Here is a 17,411-nt window from a genome sequence, read left to right on the forward strand (position 1 = left end):
TGCACACTAGTTGCCAATAATCACCCTTGGCAAACAAAATATTTAAGATGGGTTAGGTGGTGACAGGATTGACAAGGAGTTAAACTCCCTTAGGTGCGCACTGATTCATAATGGCGGCGCTGGGAAGCAAAATCCTTCCTACATTCCAGTCAAGTATAAGGTACAGAAGCTTGTCTGTCACAGCACTCCCAGTTAATATATGTAAAGGCTTGAGGAAAGAAATGCTGTCTTGGTCTTGATTCCTTCTCACTCCACATTATAGAGATAGATCCCAGAAGAATGTGTTGGAATACCATGAGGAATCCATTTCAGAGCTCCTCTCAGCACAGGGATCATTTCACTCTGTCTCTATCTTCTATTTGGTCAACAGCTGGGAAAACTTTGATACCTTTCAGGCCAGCCAACCCATAGCTGTAGGCAATCTGATCTGTGAGGTGTTATATGGGGGAGGTCTGCTTAGGAGGCTAGACACTTCTACTGTAACGCTGGCATAGCTCCCTCACCCACAGTAAGCAGTTCCTGGTATACTTTTCCAAAAAATAGGAAAAAAAAAGCCCCACAGAAGTCAACTTTACCTTGAAACTGTACTTACAGCTATTCCTTTATTTTAACATGCACATTTTTGTTGGGCTTTTAGATTTTAGGTACAGTCTTATGGCATATAAGTATATACATGTTAATGACTTATGAATCATGACATTTCATTTTCTTCATCAAAATTAGTAGGCGCTTGTTTATAACAATGGGACAGAGCTGATATCACTCTAGACAAATTTCATATTACAGAATGATTGCTGATCTTGGGAAGGTGTGTTCATTTGCATTTAATTCTCTTTTGAAACAGTGAAATTCTGCCACCCTCTGGACAACAACTAAATTAAGACATATTTACAATCAGCCTCAACAGTAAAAAATTCCACTGCTGCTGATAATTCATTGCTTTTTTAAGCACATTTTAAAATTAATTACTAGGCTGAATGAAAAATCGCAGATACTATTAAACAAACAAAACAATTACTTTAAGTACTGAATAGCTGTCTTACTAATAGCATCTAATCAAACAGCAAACTTTAAAGTGTTCTGTTCTTAACCTTTTCTAGCAGTCACTTCATTGTTCACAGTTGTATTTTTAAAGATCTGCTACCAAAATATGACATAATTTTTCATCATGCCAATATGTATTTCCACAAACCAGAACATTCTGGAATAATTAGCATCTCTGACTGAGCCAAAAGTGAATACATATAGAACAGAGTTCAGTGGGAGAAAGAAGGCTAAGGAGAAGGTTGCATTATGGCTGATCAAATTAGCTTTAAAAACTGTCAATGGGAAAACATATCTCTTGCATTCACATGGCATGCAGCACTTATTGCTAATAATACTGCTAGTCAATGCATTAATACAATCATTTGAAACAGTACATGTCTGTGCATTCAAAGTTTCAACTTGTGCTTCTATGATTAGGGTGGGGAAGGAGGGCTGCAGCATGTATGTTGTACAGTACCTTGTTTTGGCTATGGAGCCTAGTTGCTGCTGTTCTTGGATTAGCTCAGCCAGCTGCTTTTGCAGAGACATATCTTTACCATGTACTTGTTTAATAAATGGATGCTCCAAAAGATGGGTGACTGAAGGACGCTTTTCAAAATCCTTGATAAGACACCTGTGACAGAGAAATAGTGGTCTCAGGCAATGATGATATCTCATTACAGTATGATTTGAGTTGGCTTACTGTGACTGTTATTGTACAGTAGTTTCTTTTCCCACAAAATTGAGTTCCTCAGTATGCATCAAGTCTCTTCCTCTACATTGGAATAAATCTGGCATAAAATACTTGTCTAAATGAATTCATCTTAAAAGTATACTAGCATAAAAGCTATGAATTTGAGCTTATTTAATCTCTCTTTTTAACTGTAACTAGCTTAATATGAAAAAATGGCATCGCATCTTGTAAGTGCTGTACAGTTAATATGCATTAAACATAGCCTAAGATGAATAGACAATAATTAATTCACTTTAATTTTCTACCTATTCTCTGATGAGAATTTGACTAAGAACTGTAGGATATAGCCTATTAAAAACCACAAGTGAAACCTGTGATACACTAGTCAGAACGATTTGATACAGAGCTTTGTTTTGTTTTTAAAATGAATGTTTCAGGTAGATCTTCTGTGTTGCAATGATAAGTGTTAGCATAAGAATCATAGAAAATTCTGCAAACCTAGGTAATTCAGACTGGAAGAGAAATAAATGAGTCAGAATTAAATGCTAGCCAGGGTACCAAAGTTCTGTCTGTGATAGGAACAGGTGATCTAGTAATGAGTAAAGAGATACATCCTATTAAATGAACATAAAGTATCATGCTAATTTATATAATCGAGGTTTAAAATTGAGGAAGCCATCACTACAGTTGATTTATTTTCTGTAAAGCTGAAATAATACAGTCCAAACAGAAGAATGATCTAACAGGATTAGACTGCTTTAAAGTACTCTCTAAGTCTTTATATTAAAGTATTCTGTAAAGTATTCTACTCAAATAATATTGACATTATTTGAGAATGTGAAAAAGAAATACTGCAATTCAGTATATACCTCCCTTCTAGCACCTATCATTTCAGCAAATTACAGCCCAAGATGAGTTTATTTGATGAGATGCATGCTTTACAATTACATCTCATATTTGCTGATATTAAGTGATATACCTAAAGTACTTCCTTAGCAGGGCCAAGTATCACAAATAAAGTTTATCTTTTTAGCCAAAAGTTCAATGAAACTTTAACACCTTTTAGAATAATTTATATTCTAGCAGTATGAATAACAATTTGCAAAATTTAAACTATATTAAAAAAAACCATACACATTGATTGATTTCAAATACTACCAAACACATTAGCAAATGATTAAAGTTTAGCCTCACCTCAAAGACTTTTCTGAAGCCTAAAGTCTGGTCTTAAAATGATCCTGAAATATCTTTGAACATAACTTTAATACTTCAGGTTCCTGAAAACCATTTTCCCAACTTCTTGGTACATCTAGTCCAGAAAGGACAGTCTGTAAAATGTGCTACCAGTTTTATAACTATTTTGGTGAATTTTTCTATAGGCTAGAACTGTAGGTTCCTGATAGAAAGACTGAAGTAACAGAACCTGCTTTATCTTCATCCCTCTGAGCGCAAGACTATAAATACCAGTCATTCCCCCCCCCGAAGAGATCCATCATTAGCCTTCAACAGGTTCTGACAACACCCCCCTCCAAGCTTTTCCTTTGTGATCCATGGTTTTTAAAAGTCAATACATCCACACAGACAACATGGTCCATGCCAATCCTGGTTAAATTTATATGTTTCCTGAGAAAAAAGAAAAAAGCATTTGAAAAGAAAGATAACATTAATCAGGAAGGAAGAGGAAAAAAACCCCAAAACAACAAAAGCTATGCAGTATACAAAACCACAGATTAATGGCAAGTATCTGAAGTGTAGATTTCAGTCTGAAAAGCTCATGCACTCATGTGATTTTTACCATTCTAACAATAATTACACATTTATAATATTTATGCCATAGTGTTAATATATAAATTTTCTTGTTAAATTTGACTACATCAGGAATTTTTCAGTAATATAACTGAATCGAAGTGAAGCTATGTTATAGAATAATAGAATCAGAATAGTTTGGGTTGGAAGGGACCTCTAAAGGTCACCTAGTCCACCCCCCCTACAATGAGCAGGGACATCTTCCACTAGACCAGGTTGCTCAGAGCCCTGTCCAACCTTGTCTTGAACATTTCCAGGGATGGGGCATCTACCACCTCTCTGGGCAACCTGTTCCAGTGTTTCACCACCCTTATTGTAAAGATTTCTTCCTTATATCTAGTCTGCATCTATCCTCTTTTAGTTTAAAACCATTACCCCATCCTACCGCAACAGGCCCTAATGTCACGGCAGTTACTTTTCAGATAATAACAACATTAGAGTTTAAATGGATTCTTTTCAAGAAATTACACAGTTCCAGAGAGAATATCTCATGTTTACCAAAAGTGTGAAGAACATACAAATCTTTTACCTGGTGGTATGTAGTTGTTAATATGAATTCTACTCTGAGCTCTGGAACAATGCACTCCAAGGACACTCTGTGAACAAGATTCAGAAGTTGCAAGAGAAATTTTTCAATATAGATGGCCCCTAGGTGAAACATCCAAATGTCCAAGAGATGGAAGGAACACATCTTAGGGAAAAAAGTTCTTAACTTCTCTATTATGTGCCTGAAATGCTAGCTGTTTAGGTCAGGCAGGTGTGTTTTAGTAAGCATAGGTAAGTTCTGTCAGGGAGATGGTCTTGAAGACTACTTTAGGATAACCTTTGCTTCTGTTGTATACTCCTGCCAATCCCCTGCTGACTATTCACCTTGCATGTGTGCTACTCTTCCGCTATGCAACTATCAAAGTTTATATATAGTTTCATCTATATGCAGCCTTCATTCTCTAATGAATTTCTTAATGACACAAGACACATCCACATGATTCTGTGATCAAAGTCTCTGTTCCAAGCTCAGACAGAGCACACCTACTATGGTGCCAAGTTTGTGCCTATATCAGAAGAACAGAGCACTTTCAGATGGTTAGTGAGATGCCACAACAAAGCAGAGAGCTAGTAACTAACAGCTGTGCAAGGGTGAGGGACAGCTGCTTAAATCCACATCTGTAACTTCTTGTGTGAGCACTTCTACTCCAGTTCAGGGAAGAGACTGACAGGAGAATGTACATCTCCACTGAAGCTGGTTTAATCCATCAAGTTAAATGGCAAGTTCCTAGCACATTAGGAACACAGCAGCAGAAAGACCAGGCAGGCCATAGGGAATTGCAGTGTGACGGCATATACACTCTCCTTCTGCTCTGAAACAGCAGAAGTGTTGACATAATCACTTCTAGAAATTACTCCTTATTATGTTTCAAGTGCCAGTAACCAGCTTGCAGCTTAGTCACAGTAGGTACTGTGGGCTCAGTGCATACTCAGATATTCAGTGCCAATTTGGTGTATCAGCAGGCCTGCTGTGATGGAGTGCAGGATGGAGAGCTGTCACGTGACACTGAAAAGATAGTCCTTATGTTTCTCCTCTTGGTGCATATTCCTTTGTCCTAATTTCTCTCTATGTAGACAAGACCTATTAATATTCTGAGGCATATTTACATGCTTTGCTTCTACACACTGTTTCAGCTGTGTTGCTTTTAGTGCCACATTAAATGGGTGCTGCTACTGTTCTTAGTCAACACTAAGTCAACACTACCTGTAAAATAACAATTCTTGGGCCACCACCACATATGTGCTAGTGAAAATGGATGCATCAGACTGCCAGTGTCACTGTAGATGTTCAGCAAGGTATCATCTACACCGGAAGCAGTATTGACACTATACTGCTCTTCAGAAAAAAATAATTTAATATAGAATATCACCTCTTACTATGCTAAAGCCTGCGTGAAGGTGAGCATTATCACAGTGTTTTCCACTGACCTGTACCCTGAAATAGAACAATAATGTATGAAAAAGTTAATTATATGGGTGCCTGGGTCCAAAGTTGCCAGTACATTCAGCCAGGAGATGTATTTCATGTGAAGGCCAGAAAAAAAGAAATCAGGAAGTAATACAGAAAAATCCAGTAAGATTAACATTTTAAAGAGGAAGAGTACAGTAACAAAACTATTTTTATAATGTCACTTATCAGAAAATATTCTTATTCAATGCAGCCAACAGAAATCAGTGTGCGTTGTGCAAGTAAAAAAACAATATTAAGAAGTCATATCAGTGAAAGGAGAATCACTGAGGAAAGGAGAAAACTAAAATATCTTCAGGTGCTCATCTGAGCATTCATTTAAGACCAATTTGGACAGTTAGCTTAGGCACAGTCAAACATCAACCATGCTGCAATTACATATAAAACCAACGAATGTGCTGCACCTGCAAATCAAGCCAATTTGTTTGGCCCATGGAAAATATTTTTTTAAAAAAGTGGTGAGACTGACTTGCACTGAGAAAATTGACTAGCAAATCTACTCCAAGATAGGTTTCATATAAGGTATGATGAAAATATGATCATATTTGGTCTGTTATTTTTTGGATCTAAAATAATGGGAAGGCTAAGTAAGAGATTGAAAAGGAAACAAACATTGTACATGTTTGCCTTGATGAAAGTCAATCCATTACCTAATTTGAAATTCTAGTATCTTCCATCATGCTTTCTTAGCTGAAAATTAATTCTCAGAATTCATTAGTGTCACTACATTAAACATAGGTTGCAGCCATTTGCTGCAATCTCACAGCCAGGCTCCTAAGCACCATTTCCATTCTGCCACAATTACAGGCAAAGATAAAGCATTTATTAGCAGGGGATAAGAGCAGACTCCCATACACGCAGGCCCGTCTGAGGCAGTCTCTAAAAATTCACTGGCTGCTTGCACTTGGACGATAGCATTGTTGGAATTGCTATATCTCAACAATGTAAGCTGCCATTTTGTACATAGTGAATCAGATGACTGAAAAGCAAAGATATTTATCAGCATTCAAAGGCTAATATTTACTAATGAATAAATGGAAAGAAATAGATTTCACAAGAACTGCAATGGCGGTCTAAGTCTCCTGTGTGTTCAGAAATAGAAAACAATTACTAACGTCATTCACTACTGCAGCCAAGCCTAAGTAGAGCAGTAGCAGTCATTTTTTTCAGAAATTCTCTTTCATCAGATCTATTATGATCTATTTGTCCACAAGTACTTTCTTTAAAAATAAAGAAATCAAGCAGCTCCAACCCTTATAGCTTAGTTACATTATGATTTATCTCCAGTATTTTGTTTTCTTCAATTATTACATTTTATGAATGCTGCAATTTCTGGTGATTTCTCATCTGCTGGCAGTGAATTGCTGGAACTTATTTTGACTCATAAACCAAATATCCAACCAGACATCTAGTCATTGTTTATCATCTACAAGCACAGAAGAAGCATAGGTTATTATTTGGAAGAAATGATGACTGTATATCAAACTCTAATAGAGTTGGGGAATCCACACCACAGCCTCTGGGCAAGAGAGATATAAAGTCTCTGACCTGTTCAACGGAAGTCCTCATTGCCACTCCTCTGGTCCCTCTCTCTCTCTGCCGCTCCCCGGCTCATCAGGGTGCTCTCCCCATTATTTCCTTCTTGCACAGCTCTACACTGCTCTCCCTTGCCCTCCAAATACTTCACTGCTTGCACAAGTACCTGCTGCCTAGCAGTGAGGAATCTTGCCAGGACTTTCCTAATGGGACAGAAGAGCTTTCCAGGGTCTTGAACAGGACTTCAGGTCATCCTGAAGTGCTGAGATCCTCTTCTCCCAAACCCAGAAAAAAACAGTTACCAGGTTGCCCCCAAAAGTAGAGACGGCTCAGCTGGGGATCTAGAATGGAGATTTCCCAGAGGGAGAGGAGAAAGAGTAAGGTCATATTCTCTTGATCCTCTCCCTAAGCAGGGAGAAGGAGGTCTCTAGCTTTTGAGATTCTTATTTTTTCTTCCTCATACTTTCCCAGCTACTTTCATCAGAAGCTTGTTTCATGGTGGAAGATTAATGAAACCAAGAGCATGACCCCAACTGGGTTGACCCCCCTGCTTAGAGAAATGTAAGGACAGACACTGACAAGCAAGATCATCTAGGCCAGGTACTTTAGGTCAGAAAATTTCCAGTTAAGGAAGGAAAAATAACAGTCTCTGAGATTGTTTTTAACTGGTTAAAATGCTCTGTTCCTATCCCTCACTCTGACTGTTCTTCCTACCTTTGTAGTACATGTTGTTGTGTCAAGACACTGGACAGTCACATGCAGCAGAGAGGTGGAGAAGAAAGACATTTCATGTATTATGTTTGAAATAATGATGCAGGGATGGGTCTGCTTCCCTGAAGCTTCCCTGCCTTCTATTCCCAGGCGTGCCCATCCCTCACTGCTACAGATCACTTGTTTGCAAAAATGAACTAAAAATCTGTGACAGCTTTGCCAAGAGCATTTCTGTTTTCAGTCCTAATTCAACAGGACATACAGGATACAAATAACCTTATCTTCAAACTATATATAGCTGCCCCTTTGGAAAAGCCAATGCTGAGCACTAAGGATATGTATATAGGTTAAATAGGTCTCCTGTCTTGAATCAGCATTCCATGATAAATAACAAGGGCTTTACTGTTCCTTCTGCTACAATCAGATATCAGGATGAAAGACTGAATTTATGACAAAGTACTTAATCATCACATGCCTAACATAAATTCTCACGGTCAGAACACATTTATATCTTTATTGATCTGCCTTTTGTTAGCAAATGCTGTAAATTACTGATCTTCCCTAACAATAAGAGAAATATTCTAACACTGAAATGTCACCAGCACCCGTTTTCTTAATAAATCTTCTTTCAGTTTAATTTTTAACATCAAGCATCACATAGTGTAATTTAGAGCACACATCTGAAACCTAACAAAGGTTCACTCACACTGAAATTGTAAAATTAGGTGTAGTAAATAGCTTTACCTCTTCTAAAGCTCCAAAAATTACAAGTTTCCCAGCCTGCTTTGGGCTGAGTAGACACAACAATTTATTCTAGCTCATATACATGGTTCAGAGAACAATGGAAACTCTATAGAGTGGCACCTCTTGCAGCTCTTAGAATGGGTCTGACTTTGTTCATGTTGAAACCCTTAAAATTTTACCAGAGAAAACAGAAATTCAGTCAGAACAATTCCAGGGAGCATCTCAAAATACATATTAAACACATTTATTTATTTGAAAATGGGGGGTTTCTAGCCTTTTATCAGGAATGGGCCTGCTCTATCTCTTTGGCCTGTCCTTGAAGACTCAGGAACACAAAGGGCCTTCAGAACCTTTTACAATTGAAGATTTTATTAGAAACAGTATGTTTTGCATTTGTACAAAACATTCTCCCTTAGGTATCCATCCCCCTTTGACACTACAGCATGCAGTTGATTTGAGGCAGTTGGAGCATAGAGAGTGTAGGAGATAAGGAAAGCATAGTCTGATACTGACAGTTTATTTCTTATACATCTTATGTCATAGCTGGAAAGGTAGTTAAGGACATAATTCTTTTTCTCTCCTTTGGAGTTTGGTGTGTTCTTTCCTATCTTCCAGAAAATAATGACTGCCACTAAAAAGGCAACTGTAGATCCATTGTGCCATAATCACAGAGCAGCTAGGAAAAGTTTCTCGCTTATACACCATTAAGCGGACTGCCTGATGCCCTCTGCTGTGAAACCCCAAATCCAGCCATGCTATGATGTCTTCATTTGAACTAATTCACAAACACCTGGGCAGATGGGATCAGGTTAGTTCTACTAGTTGGGAGTCCACAGGCAGTTACAACATTCTTCCCATTATGGTGTGCCAGACCTGATCTATACCCCATGGCCCATAAGAGGACAGCAAGTGCATCAGTGCTTCGTGGAGATTTCCTTTATCTAAAAGTATGCTGGACTGCTTCATTCCCAGCTCTGAGTGACTTTGAGCAAGATGCCCTTCATCTCAAGTTTCTTCAGTTGTAAAAGAAGGAATTCAACTCTTGTCTCTATTCTACAAATACAGATGACTTAAAAATCTACTGACAGGAATAAGGCATTACTATTCTACTGTTGCTTCATCAGTCCAATGCAAAGGTACTATTATCAGGCAGAAATGGTGGATCACTATTTATTTTATATTTTTTGCAACCCCAATTTTTACTGCTTTCCTATTTCCATACTTCTGCCTTTCATACCATCAAAAATGTATTCCAAACAAACCTGGATCATCTAGAACACATCCTTTAAGAAGTAGAATAATTTAATTGGAAGGAATAAATACACACCTAAAAACAAACTACTACATGATCAGCACAGACATATTTCACTTCTCTTTGCTCCTGCTATCTTCCTTCCTTCCCACCCTGCATCTTAGTGTTCATGTCTACCACTTCTCTCTTACCGTCCTCAGTCTTCTGCCATGCTTAGTCTTTACTTTTACTAAATATTATGGAAGTCAAAACCATGTAGTAACAGGTGGTAACATCCTGCCTTTACATTTCCTTTCAAGTAAAGCTGAGACATAGCAAACATTAGCTATTACAATAGGCTTTTCTTCCAATAAATAGTGATAACCTTAGAGCTCCAGAAGCATCTAAACTTTGAATTAAGCTTTAAAAGCATCCCAGTGAAAGAGAAACAGGCAGAGACTACTTGAGAAATTGAAATACTAGCACTTAATGACAATAGGAGCTTGAAGAATGGAGTAAGGAAACACTCTCATCAGACAATGATGCTCACATGTTCTCTCTGACACTATAATCTTCTATGCAGCATACTATTCCTAGAATTGCCAATGCTTGTCAAATAGACTTGTCACTCCACCATGGATACATATATTTCTCACTACACAATACTTACCAATGTTAGTGTTTACAACTGAGAACAGCAAGCCAATGGGAACCAAGGGAAGAATGAGTGCTTATTACTAATGGTAAGGAACTCAACAGAATGCTTTACTGAGTGAAAGATCTTGATACTACGACATTTGTAAAATCTACCATGATTCTTTATGGGGTCAGGACTTCAAACCTGCATGGGAGTTTCCCACCTCTACCTAAAATTGCAGTTTTTTTACAACTGCTGATTAGAAAGCTGAAGATAACTGTATCCATTATAAATGCCCATTCATCTGTATAAAAATCATGCAATACTCAAAAGTGGTGGAGATCTTTTGTCAGGTACTACAATTCAGTATTTCAAGTTCATCTGTAGACAGATTCTCAGAGTCTACATCAATGAATAAAATATGAAAACTTACAGATTTGGTGGTAACCTTACACATTGCAATCTGTATCTTTTTGACATTTGCAAACCTCTTTGTCTTCTTAGATGCTGTGAAATTAATGAGTTATGTCAAACGCATATCATGATCTCAGTGACAGAAACAATAAAATATTCTTTATGTAATATGCACAGAATGTCACTAAACAATTGCTTAGATTGTGAAAAAAAATGATCTGCATTCAGAAAAGTTAAACCTACATGGAGCATTAATCTAAATGATCTATTAATTGAATAACTCTGAATGTAGACTCATCAATATGAAATTCAGCTTGCAAGTCTGTGTTTAAACTGAGTACCAAAAATTGAGTTTATCAAGACTAAAAATTGCATTTGTATTGTATTTGCAATGTCATTGCTAAAATAGAAGTTACATTCTGATGATAAATGTGACCACAAATTCTGTAACTTCACATTTTGACTTTAGTACTTCCTGAATTTCTTAATTCTTTAATTCCCTCCAGTGCAAGAATGACTAATTAATTCAAAGAACCATAATAGCTAATCATTGGTTAAATAAATTTAAAAGGAGAATGTCTGTCCCTGGAGATACCATTGCTCATTTTAATTAAAATTACCATTTTGTGATGTAATGTAAATAAAGGTTATTGTATCCTTCTGCTCCAAGAACATGTTAACTCTTCTATCTACCCCTAGAGATCAGTCAAGGTTTAAACTGCCAAGAAATTTATTTGCAGCATGTGAGATAATTTTAGTGAATAAGGTTTTTTAATTCATTTTAACATATATCCTCTACTATTTCATGAACAAATTCTGAAGCACTATGTCTAAAATGGTGGTGGGCACAAATTGCTATCTTGAGAGCAATGTCATCAATGCTGTAGCTATCAAAATATTCACAAACATTCATGGTCAATGAATAGAGTGAACTATTTAAAACTGGTATTTTATTTCAACATAGAAATAAACACAGAAAAAAGTATATTATTTTTAGGAGCCAATCCTCCAACAACTGATGTGGTGGTTTACATGGCCTTATAGGAATGGTAAACCCTATTAATATGTAGATAAAATAAACAATTAATTATTTCTCACGTTATGAGTGGAGCAGCCAAGTTCTTCATGGACAATTACAGTAGTACAGATAAACAGGCATACATAGACTTTTACTAACCTTTTCAAGGATGTATGTGCTGCGTGTATCTCAGTAGATACCAAATACAAAATTAGACTGCTGCTAGAGATGACTTGGCTGAAATTGTATTTTGTCCATAATTTTTTAAAACCAAACATCTAACTCAGATTAGCTATCTCATTGTAAAAATCCTTATGAGGAAACCAGATTACAGTCTTTATCTCAAATCAAGGCCAACAATGCTGAGAATAGAAACATAAATTCACCAAGCTAAGAACTATCTTGACCTTCTCTCCATTCAGATTTTGTAAATAATGCATCTGACTTTAAAACACTGCTGCAAAATCATATCTCTCGGGGCAGTAGAATCATAGTTAAAAATACAGACGTCGTTTCTGAAAAATATATGATTACTATTTTAACAGTTCAAAGAGTTACCTACAAAAGTACACTGAAACTTCCAGCTCAAGCATGTTGTAAATGACTATAATACAGGAGAGAACACTTCAACAAAAATGCCTCTTGAGCCAGTGGCATTTCAAGGGATGAGAATGTGGGGTGAAAAAAGCTATAATGACCAGTTTTGGCAATCTTGGCATAAATAGAATTATTGTGTAAACAGAACTGAAGTAAAAAGTATGCTTAGCCAAAGCTGCATGCTTGGTTTTTGTCAGTACACAGGTCTGGCCCACAACTTGAACCAGATAAGCTTGTTATGCAAATGATGTTAGCCATCAGGAAGGAGGTAGATAATGAAATTATTCAAAAGCTAGCCACTCATCACAATGGTGACAGAAACATCAGGCAAGGTCCTAACATATGGATAAAAGGCAGTATGGAATTTATAAAATCACTGCTTTTAATTTATCTTAACTAAGCTGTCACAAGGTGGGCATCAACAAAGGCTTAACTAACACATATAAATGAGCCAATTATCAGTAACACCTAAAAGGGTTGCAGTTCTATGATACAGTGTTACATTATTTAATTTTTTCTAGAAAATCCACTAATGTAAATCCAAGCCTCCATAAAAACTGCTTGTAACTTCTGCATCATAACAACTTTACTAACACATGCCCGAGAATGAAGGAACATCACAGAGAACTCCATTTCAGTGTTCTCTTGAAGGTAGCTATAGAACCAGCATATTTATTACAATTGTTGCATCTCTCCATGTTGAGACTGCACGTGAGCATACTTCCTTACTTCATTGTGCATAACACTGTAAAAATGAAAAGCAAGGTTTGAGAACCTGCAGATGTTGCTGGTGAGAGGAAGTAATTAAAAATCAATGTGATTAAAATATACAGTTTGAAGATATCAAAAACCCAAAGGACAAGATTAAAAACTAGTATAGCCATAAAGTACTAACATCTGACTTTTTTTATGAACAGTGCATGCTGAACTAAAGCACTGAACAAATGTTAAGAAACTTCATTTTTTATATTGTTATCAAGCTCAGTAGGGGCTTCTAAAAAGGAAAATACCAAAAAAGAAAAATCTGTATAACAATGCTGAAGGTTAATGTACAATGATTCTGAGAAAGGAATGTAATCTTATTTACCAGGTGCACTGACTCTCTAAAGCACAAGTGGAACATAACCCACCAGTGCTAGAGTCCCCCAGAATACAGACAACAGTCCATAAATACTGTAAAAGCAATGTTTCTCTCTAACAGAACGGAATTAATCCACCACTCAGTGACTGTTGTAATAACATCGATTCCACCACAGATCACGATATACACTGCTGTGTAAACAAGTACATGCATTATGGAGAAACAGAACTTGGGTCAATCTGCTCTAGAGGAATGTACTCTACTACCTACACTGAAAGAGATTCTGAGTTACACTGCAGTAATGATAGTAATGGCCTTCCTCTGTAGGCCAACCATTACAGTGTACCTCACCTTCCTGTTTGATCAGCATAGTAAATAAGAATATTTTTCAGGGATTATTAATAAAATTTGCATTAGTCTTTCTATTTTTAACTTCTAAAAATGGGAAGACACTACTACATAACTGACTGAAAAAGGTATCAGGTAGGGATATTGTATTCCTCCACAAGTAACTAGATACAGAACAGATTCAAAATGCAGATGTGCATATTTTCAAATCTATCTTGAAAAGTCAATACTGAGGAGCGGTGTTCAAAGTATTTGGTTATTTGATCAGTGTAAACTTCCCAAGGGTTTGATAATATTATTCCCTATGTTACACAGTTTAGGCTGTAATAGGTCACAATGAAGTCCTGAAGAACCCTACAAATCACTCATAAAAGTTGCTGTAAGATTTTTGAATATAATGCTAGCAACTACTAAATTGTGATTTCTTAGTTTCACCGTAAAACGCAGAAAGTAAAGCAAAAGCGTATTTTAGTTCAGTGACAGCTGCATCCAGAAAGTTGGTACCATCTAGGTAATATATTACACTCTTGGTACAACTGGTGGTCAATTACATATATTGGGTATACAACCTACTGAATATTAGTAGAGTGAAAAAAGGCAACTATTTTCTTCCTTGTCTTTCCAATTCTTACTTTAAATTGACCAGTAGTCATTTTCACTAACCCTTTTTTCTCCTTGACACAAAATTTCACTGCAAAACCATCAAAGAAATCAGGCATATTTATAAACCTGTCCCAGGTCCATTCAGAGAAGATGTAAAGTAAATTACATGAGAAGATCAAACTGTGCTGTATAGCTTTTTAAAAGTGAAGCATGGTCTAGAGTCTATGAAAAGAAAACTGAAGTTAAAGACCTGCAAAAGCAACAACTCCATCAACAAATTCTGCTTTCAGATTGACACATGTAGGCCTTGCTGAATTAGCTGTTTTTAAAAGAAAATAAAACTCACTGTGAAATGAAATGGTTGAATCCTCTGCACCATTTTTCAGGATGTAGCAAAGTAGGAGGAGGATTCCTGAAAAAATACAAAGTTTTGGGGTTTAAAATGTTAATGTTTACTGGAATTATCTCACAGATAGTCAACAAAGATGTTACTGGTTCCACTAGGGAGACACTGATGATCAAGAAAGTAATGCTCAAATTGTCTATGTGTCCTCTTCAGATGCCTGTCGGGTTTTTCTTGCTGCTGCTTGTTCACTGACAGTTTTCTTTTCATGTCCTTCTCCTTTTATGTCAATACCTTTGAAGCTGGTAGTCAGCATAGCTCACAGTGTGCTTCCCAACATTTCCCTTTCAATTCAGCCTGACTCAGAAAGGGTTGACTGACACTGGAATATTAACCTAGCCATCACACCACTTTAGCCCTTTACCCCAGATCACTGCCAACAATCTGTAGGATTTTCAGTCTCGATTTCAATCTGTATTCAGTTTGGATGACACTGTAAACTCTAAAACTATTACAAATAGATCTTATTGTTAAAGTGACATTTAGCAGACTATTTTTATATTACATAGTAAGATGGCCTTCCATAAGAATAATCTTTTAAATTCTGATGGGTTCCATGTTAATTGGCATATAATTACTTTCCTTTCTGATTGTACTGTTACAGTTAAATTACATAAACATATAGAGCAAGGCCTATAGGTCCTATTAAGTGGACCAATTTTTAAGTGGCTCAAATTTAAGTGTACAAACTTATAGCACGAAGTGTTCACAAATCACATATTGTACTATATACTATGCTATCTTCCAGAGGTTTCTTCTGTAATTTAAGATTTGATAGGTACTGAAGTCTATTTAACTTTTTAAGATTAAACTTGTATTTTATGAAGCCTTAATAATTTGTCTTTTACTGCATTTGAGGGCTGAATGCAAAGGGTCACATATTACTGAGCTGGGAGAAAAAAAAGATTTTTTCTACAACAGAACACTTACTAATATTCCGGATTATATCATGAATCACCTCATTTATACTGAAGCCACATTCTTAAGAACCTCTTTCTCTACAATGAAAATGATTATCAGTCCACACATCACACATGCATGAACTCTGCTAACAGCTTCAAGGGACAGACAGCTGGGGTTAGTATATGTTTTTAGTCTTTACTTTGCAGGAATGGTGCTCTATCTGACAATTTGGATTCTGTTAAGATCAACTTTTATTGTATTGTGAAGTACAGTGTATTTCTTTTTAGAATAATACCAGCACTCTATACTGAGTATTTGCTGTGAAGTTTTGAGTTTCACTGCAAAGTAATTTGTTTTTTCAAAAGCTCAGTTACTATTCATGAAATATGTAGTTTTGTTTTTTCTCTTCACACTGTTCTTAAAGTCTTTCCATGGTGGTAACAACACTGCTTACAAAAATCATATGGTTTGGAGGCTCTATTAATAATCTCACAAGGAACTCCTTGAAAAAAAAGACACAGAGATACTTGTATTAGTTGCAGGTGTTATGATGGAAACAGGTGAGATTTCATCATGGAAGAACAGACCAGCAGAGCAGATGTCATCCAGGAAGTACATTTAGTCATTTGTGGGTTAATGATTAATGGAGAAAGTCATGTTTTTAACCACTCAGAACATGTTTTGTCCAACAAATTACTAAGATACTAAGCTCTCACTGAAAGCTACCTTCTTAGAGATGGCTAAGCATGCCACATACCAAATCAACACAACCAAGGAATCTAACTCTGCAGATGTTTTCTTGAGCTTGATACTTTGTATTTGTTGACAGAAGATACTATATTATTCTTAGTGCCTTTGTAGTAAAAACATAGAACTAGTGGTCCTCTGTACTTAAGTCACTAAACTGATGCTTCAGGTATTCCATCTATTACAATGAGGTGATAGACAAAACTAACTCATCAGCATCTATAAAGTACATTGGTTCCCCTTGATGGAAGATGTTACTTAACTACAAAGTACAAAATCAGCTCACCCTTTTCTGGCATCGTGTCCATAAATGATTTCCAGAAAAGGGCCTAAGAGTGCCAGCTTCCTATCTTTGCTTTGCCTAAGACACCACAAACTGTTTCATGGTGACAGCAGAAAACACTATTGCTTCCATAGTACCTCCAACTGTGGATTGCTGCAATAAGGACTCAAACTCAAGTTCTACAGTAACACAAAAACACATATGCAAGGGTAACTCACTTTAAGCATTTTTTGTGAGCACACTAAGTCTTTTGCAGTTTGAAATTAATAATCCATTAAGACATCTGCAATTCATATCCTGCAATTCATAATCACATTAAAGAGAAAAGGTAAAACAACTCACATACATATCAGATGCTAAACCACAGAGAAGCAATACTTGTCTTACCACTTCAGCTCCAAGATCAAACTAGGGCTGTTTGCAATTCCAGACTACATTAAATCCAACACATGACTTTTCTATGACTTTTGTATATTTGCATCAGCCAGGATCACTACTCACCAACATCTGGCTGTTTCTGCAGTACTCTGAACACATTCATAGAAAAAAGCTACCTCTTGTTAACTTGCTGACATAACTTATTCTACTCTTGTCATGTAAAATTAGAATGCTCTG

General features: G+C 36.5%; 1 protein-coding gene across 1 annotated transcript in view; it reads right to left on the reverse strand.

Annotated features, from left to right (window-relative positions):
* MYO3B (myosin IIIB) overlaps positions 1 to 17,411 on the reverse strand; it is a 214,168-nt gene that overhangs the window by 119,524 nt on the left and 77,233 nt on the right. The window contains 2 exon segments of the mRNA XM_074873256.1: positions 1,505 to 1,660; positions 14,807 to 14,872. Coding sequence (XP_074729357.1) covers positions 1,505 to 1,660; positions 14,807 to 14,872 — 222 coding nt within the window.

The sequence above is a fragment of the Strix uralensis genome, chromosome 6 (assembly GCF_047716275.1).
Source record: "Strix uralensis isolate ZFMK-TIS-50842 chromosome 6, bStrUra1, whole genome shotgun sequence".
Classification (NCBI taxonomy): domain Eukaryota; kingdom Metazoa; phylum Chordata; class Aves; order Strigiformes; family Strigidae; genus Strix; species Strix uralensis.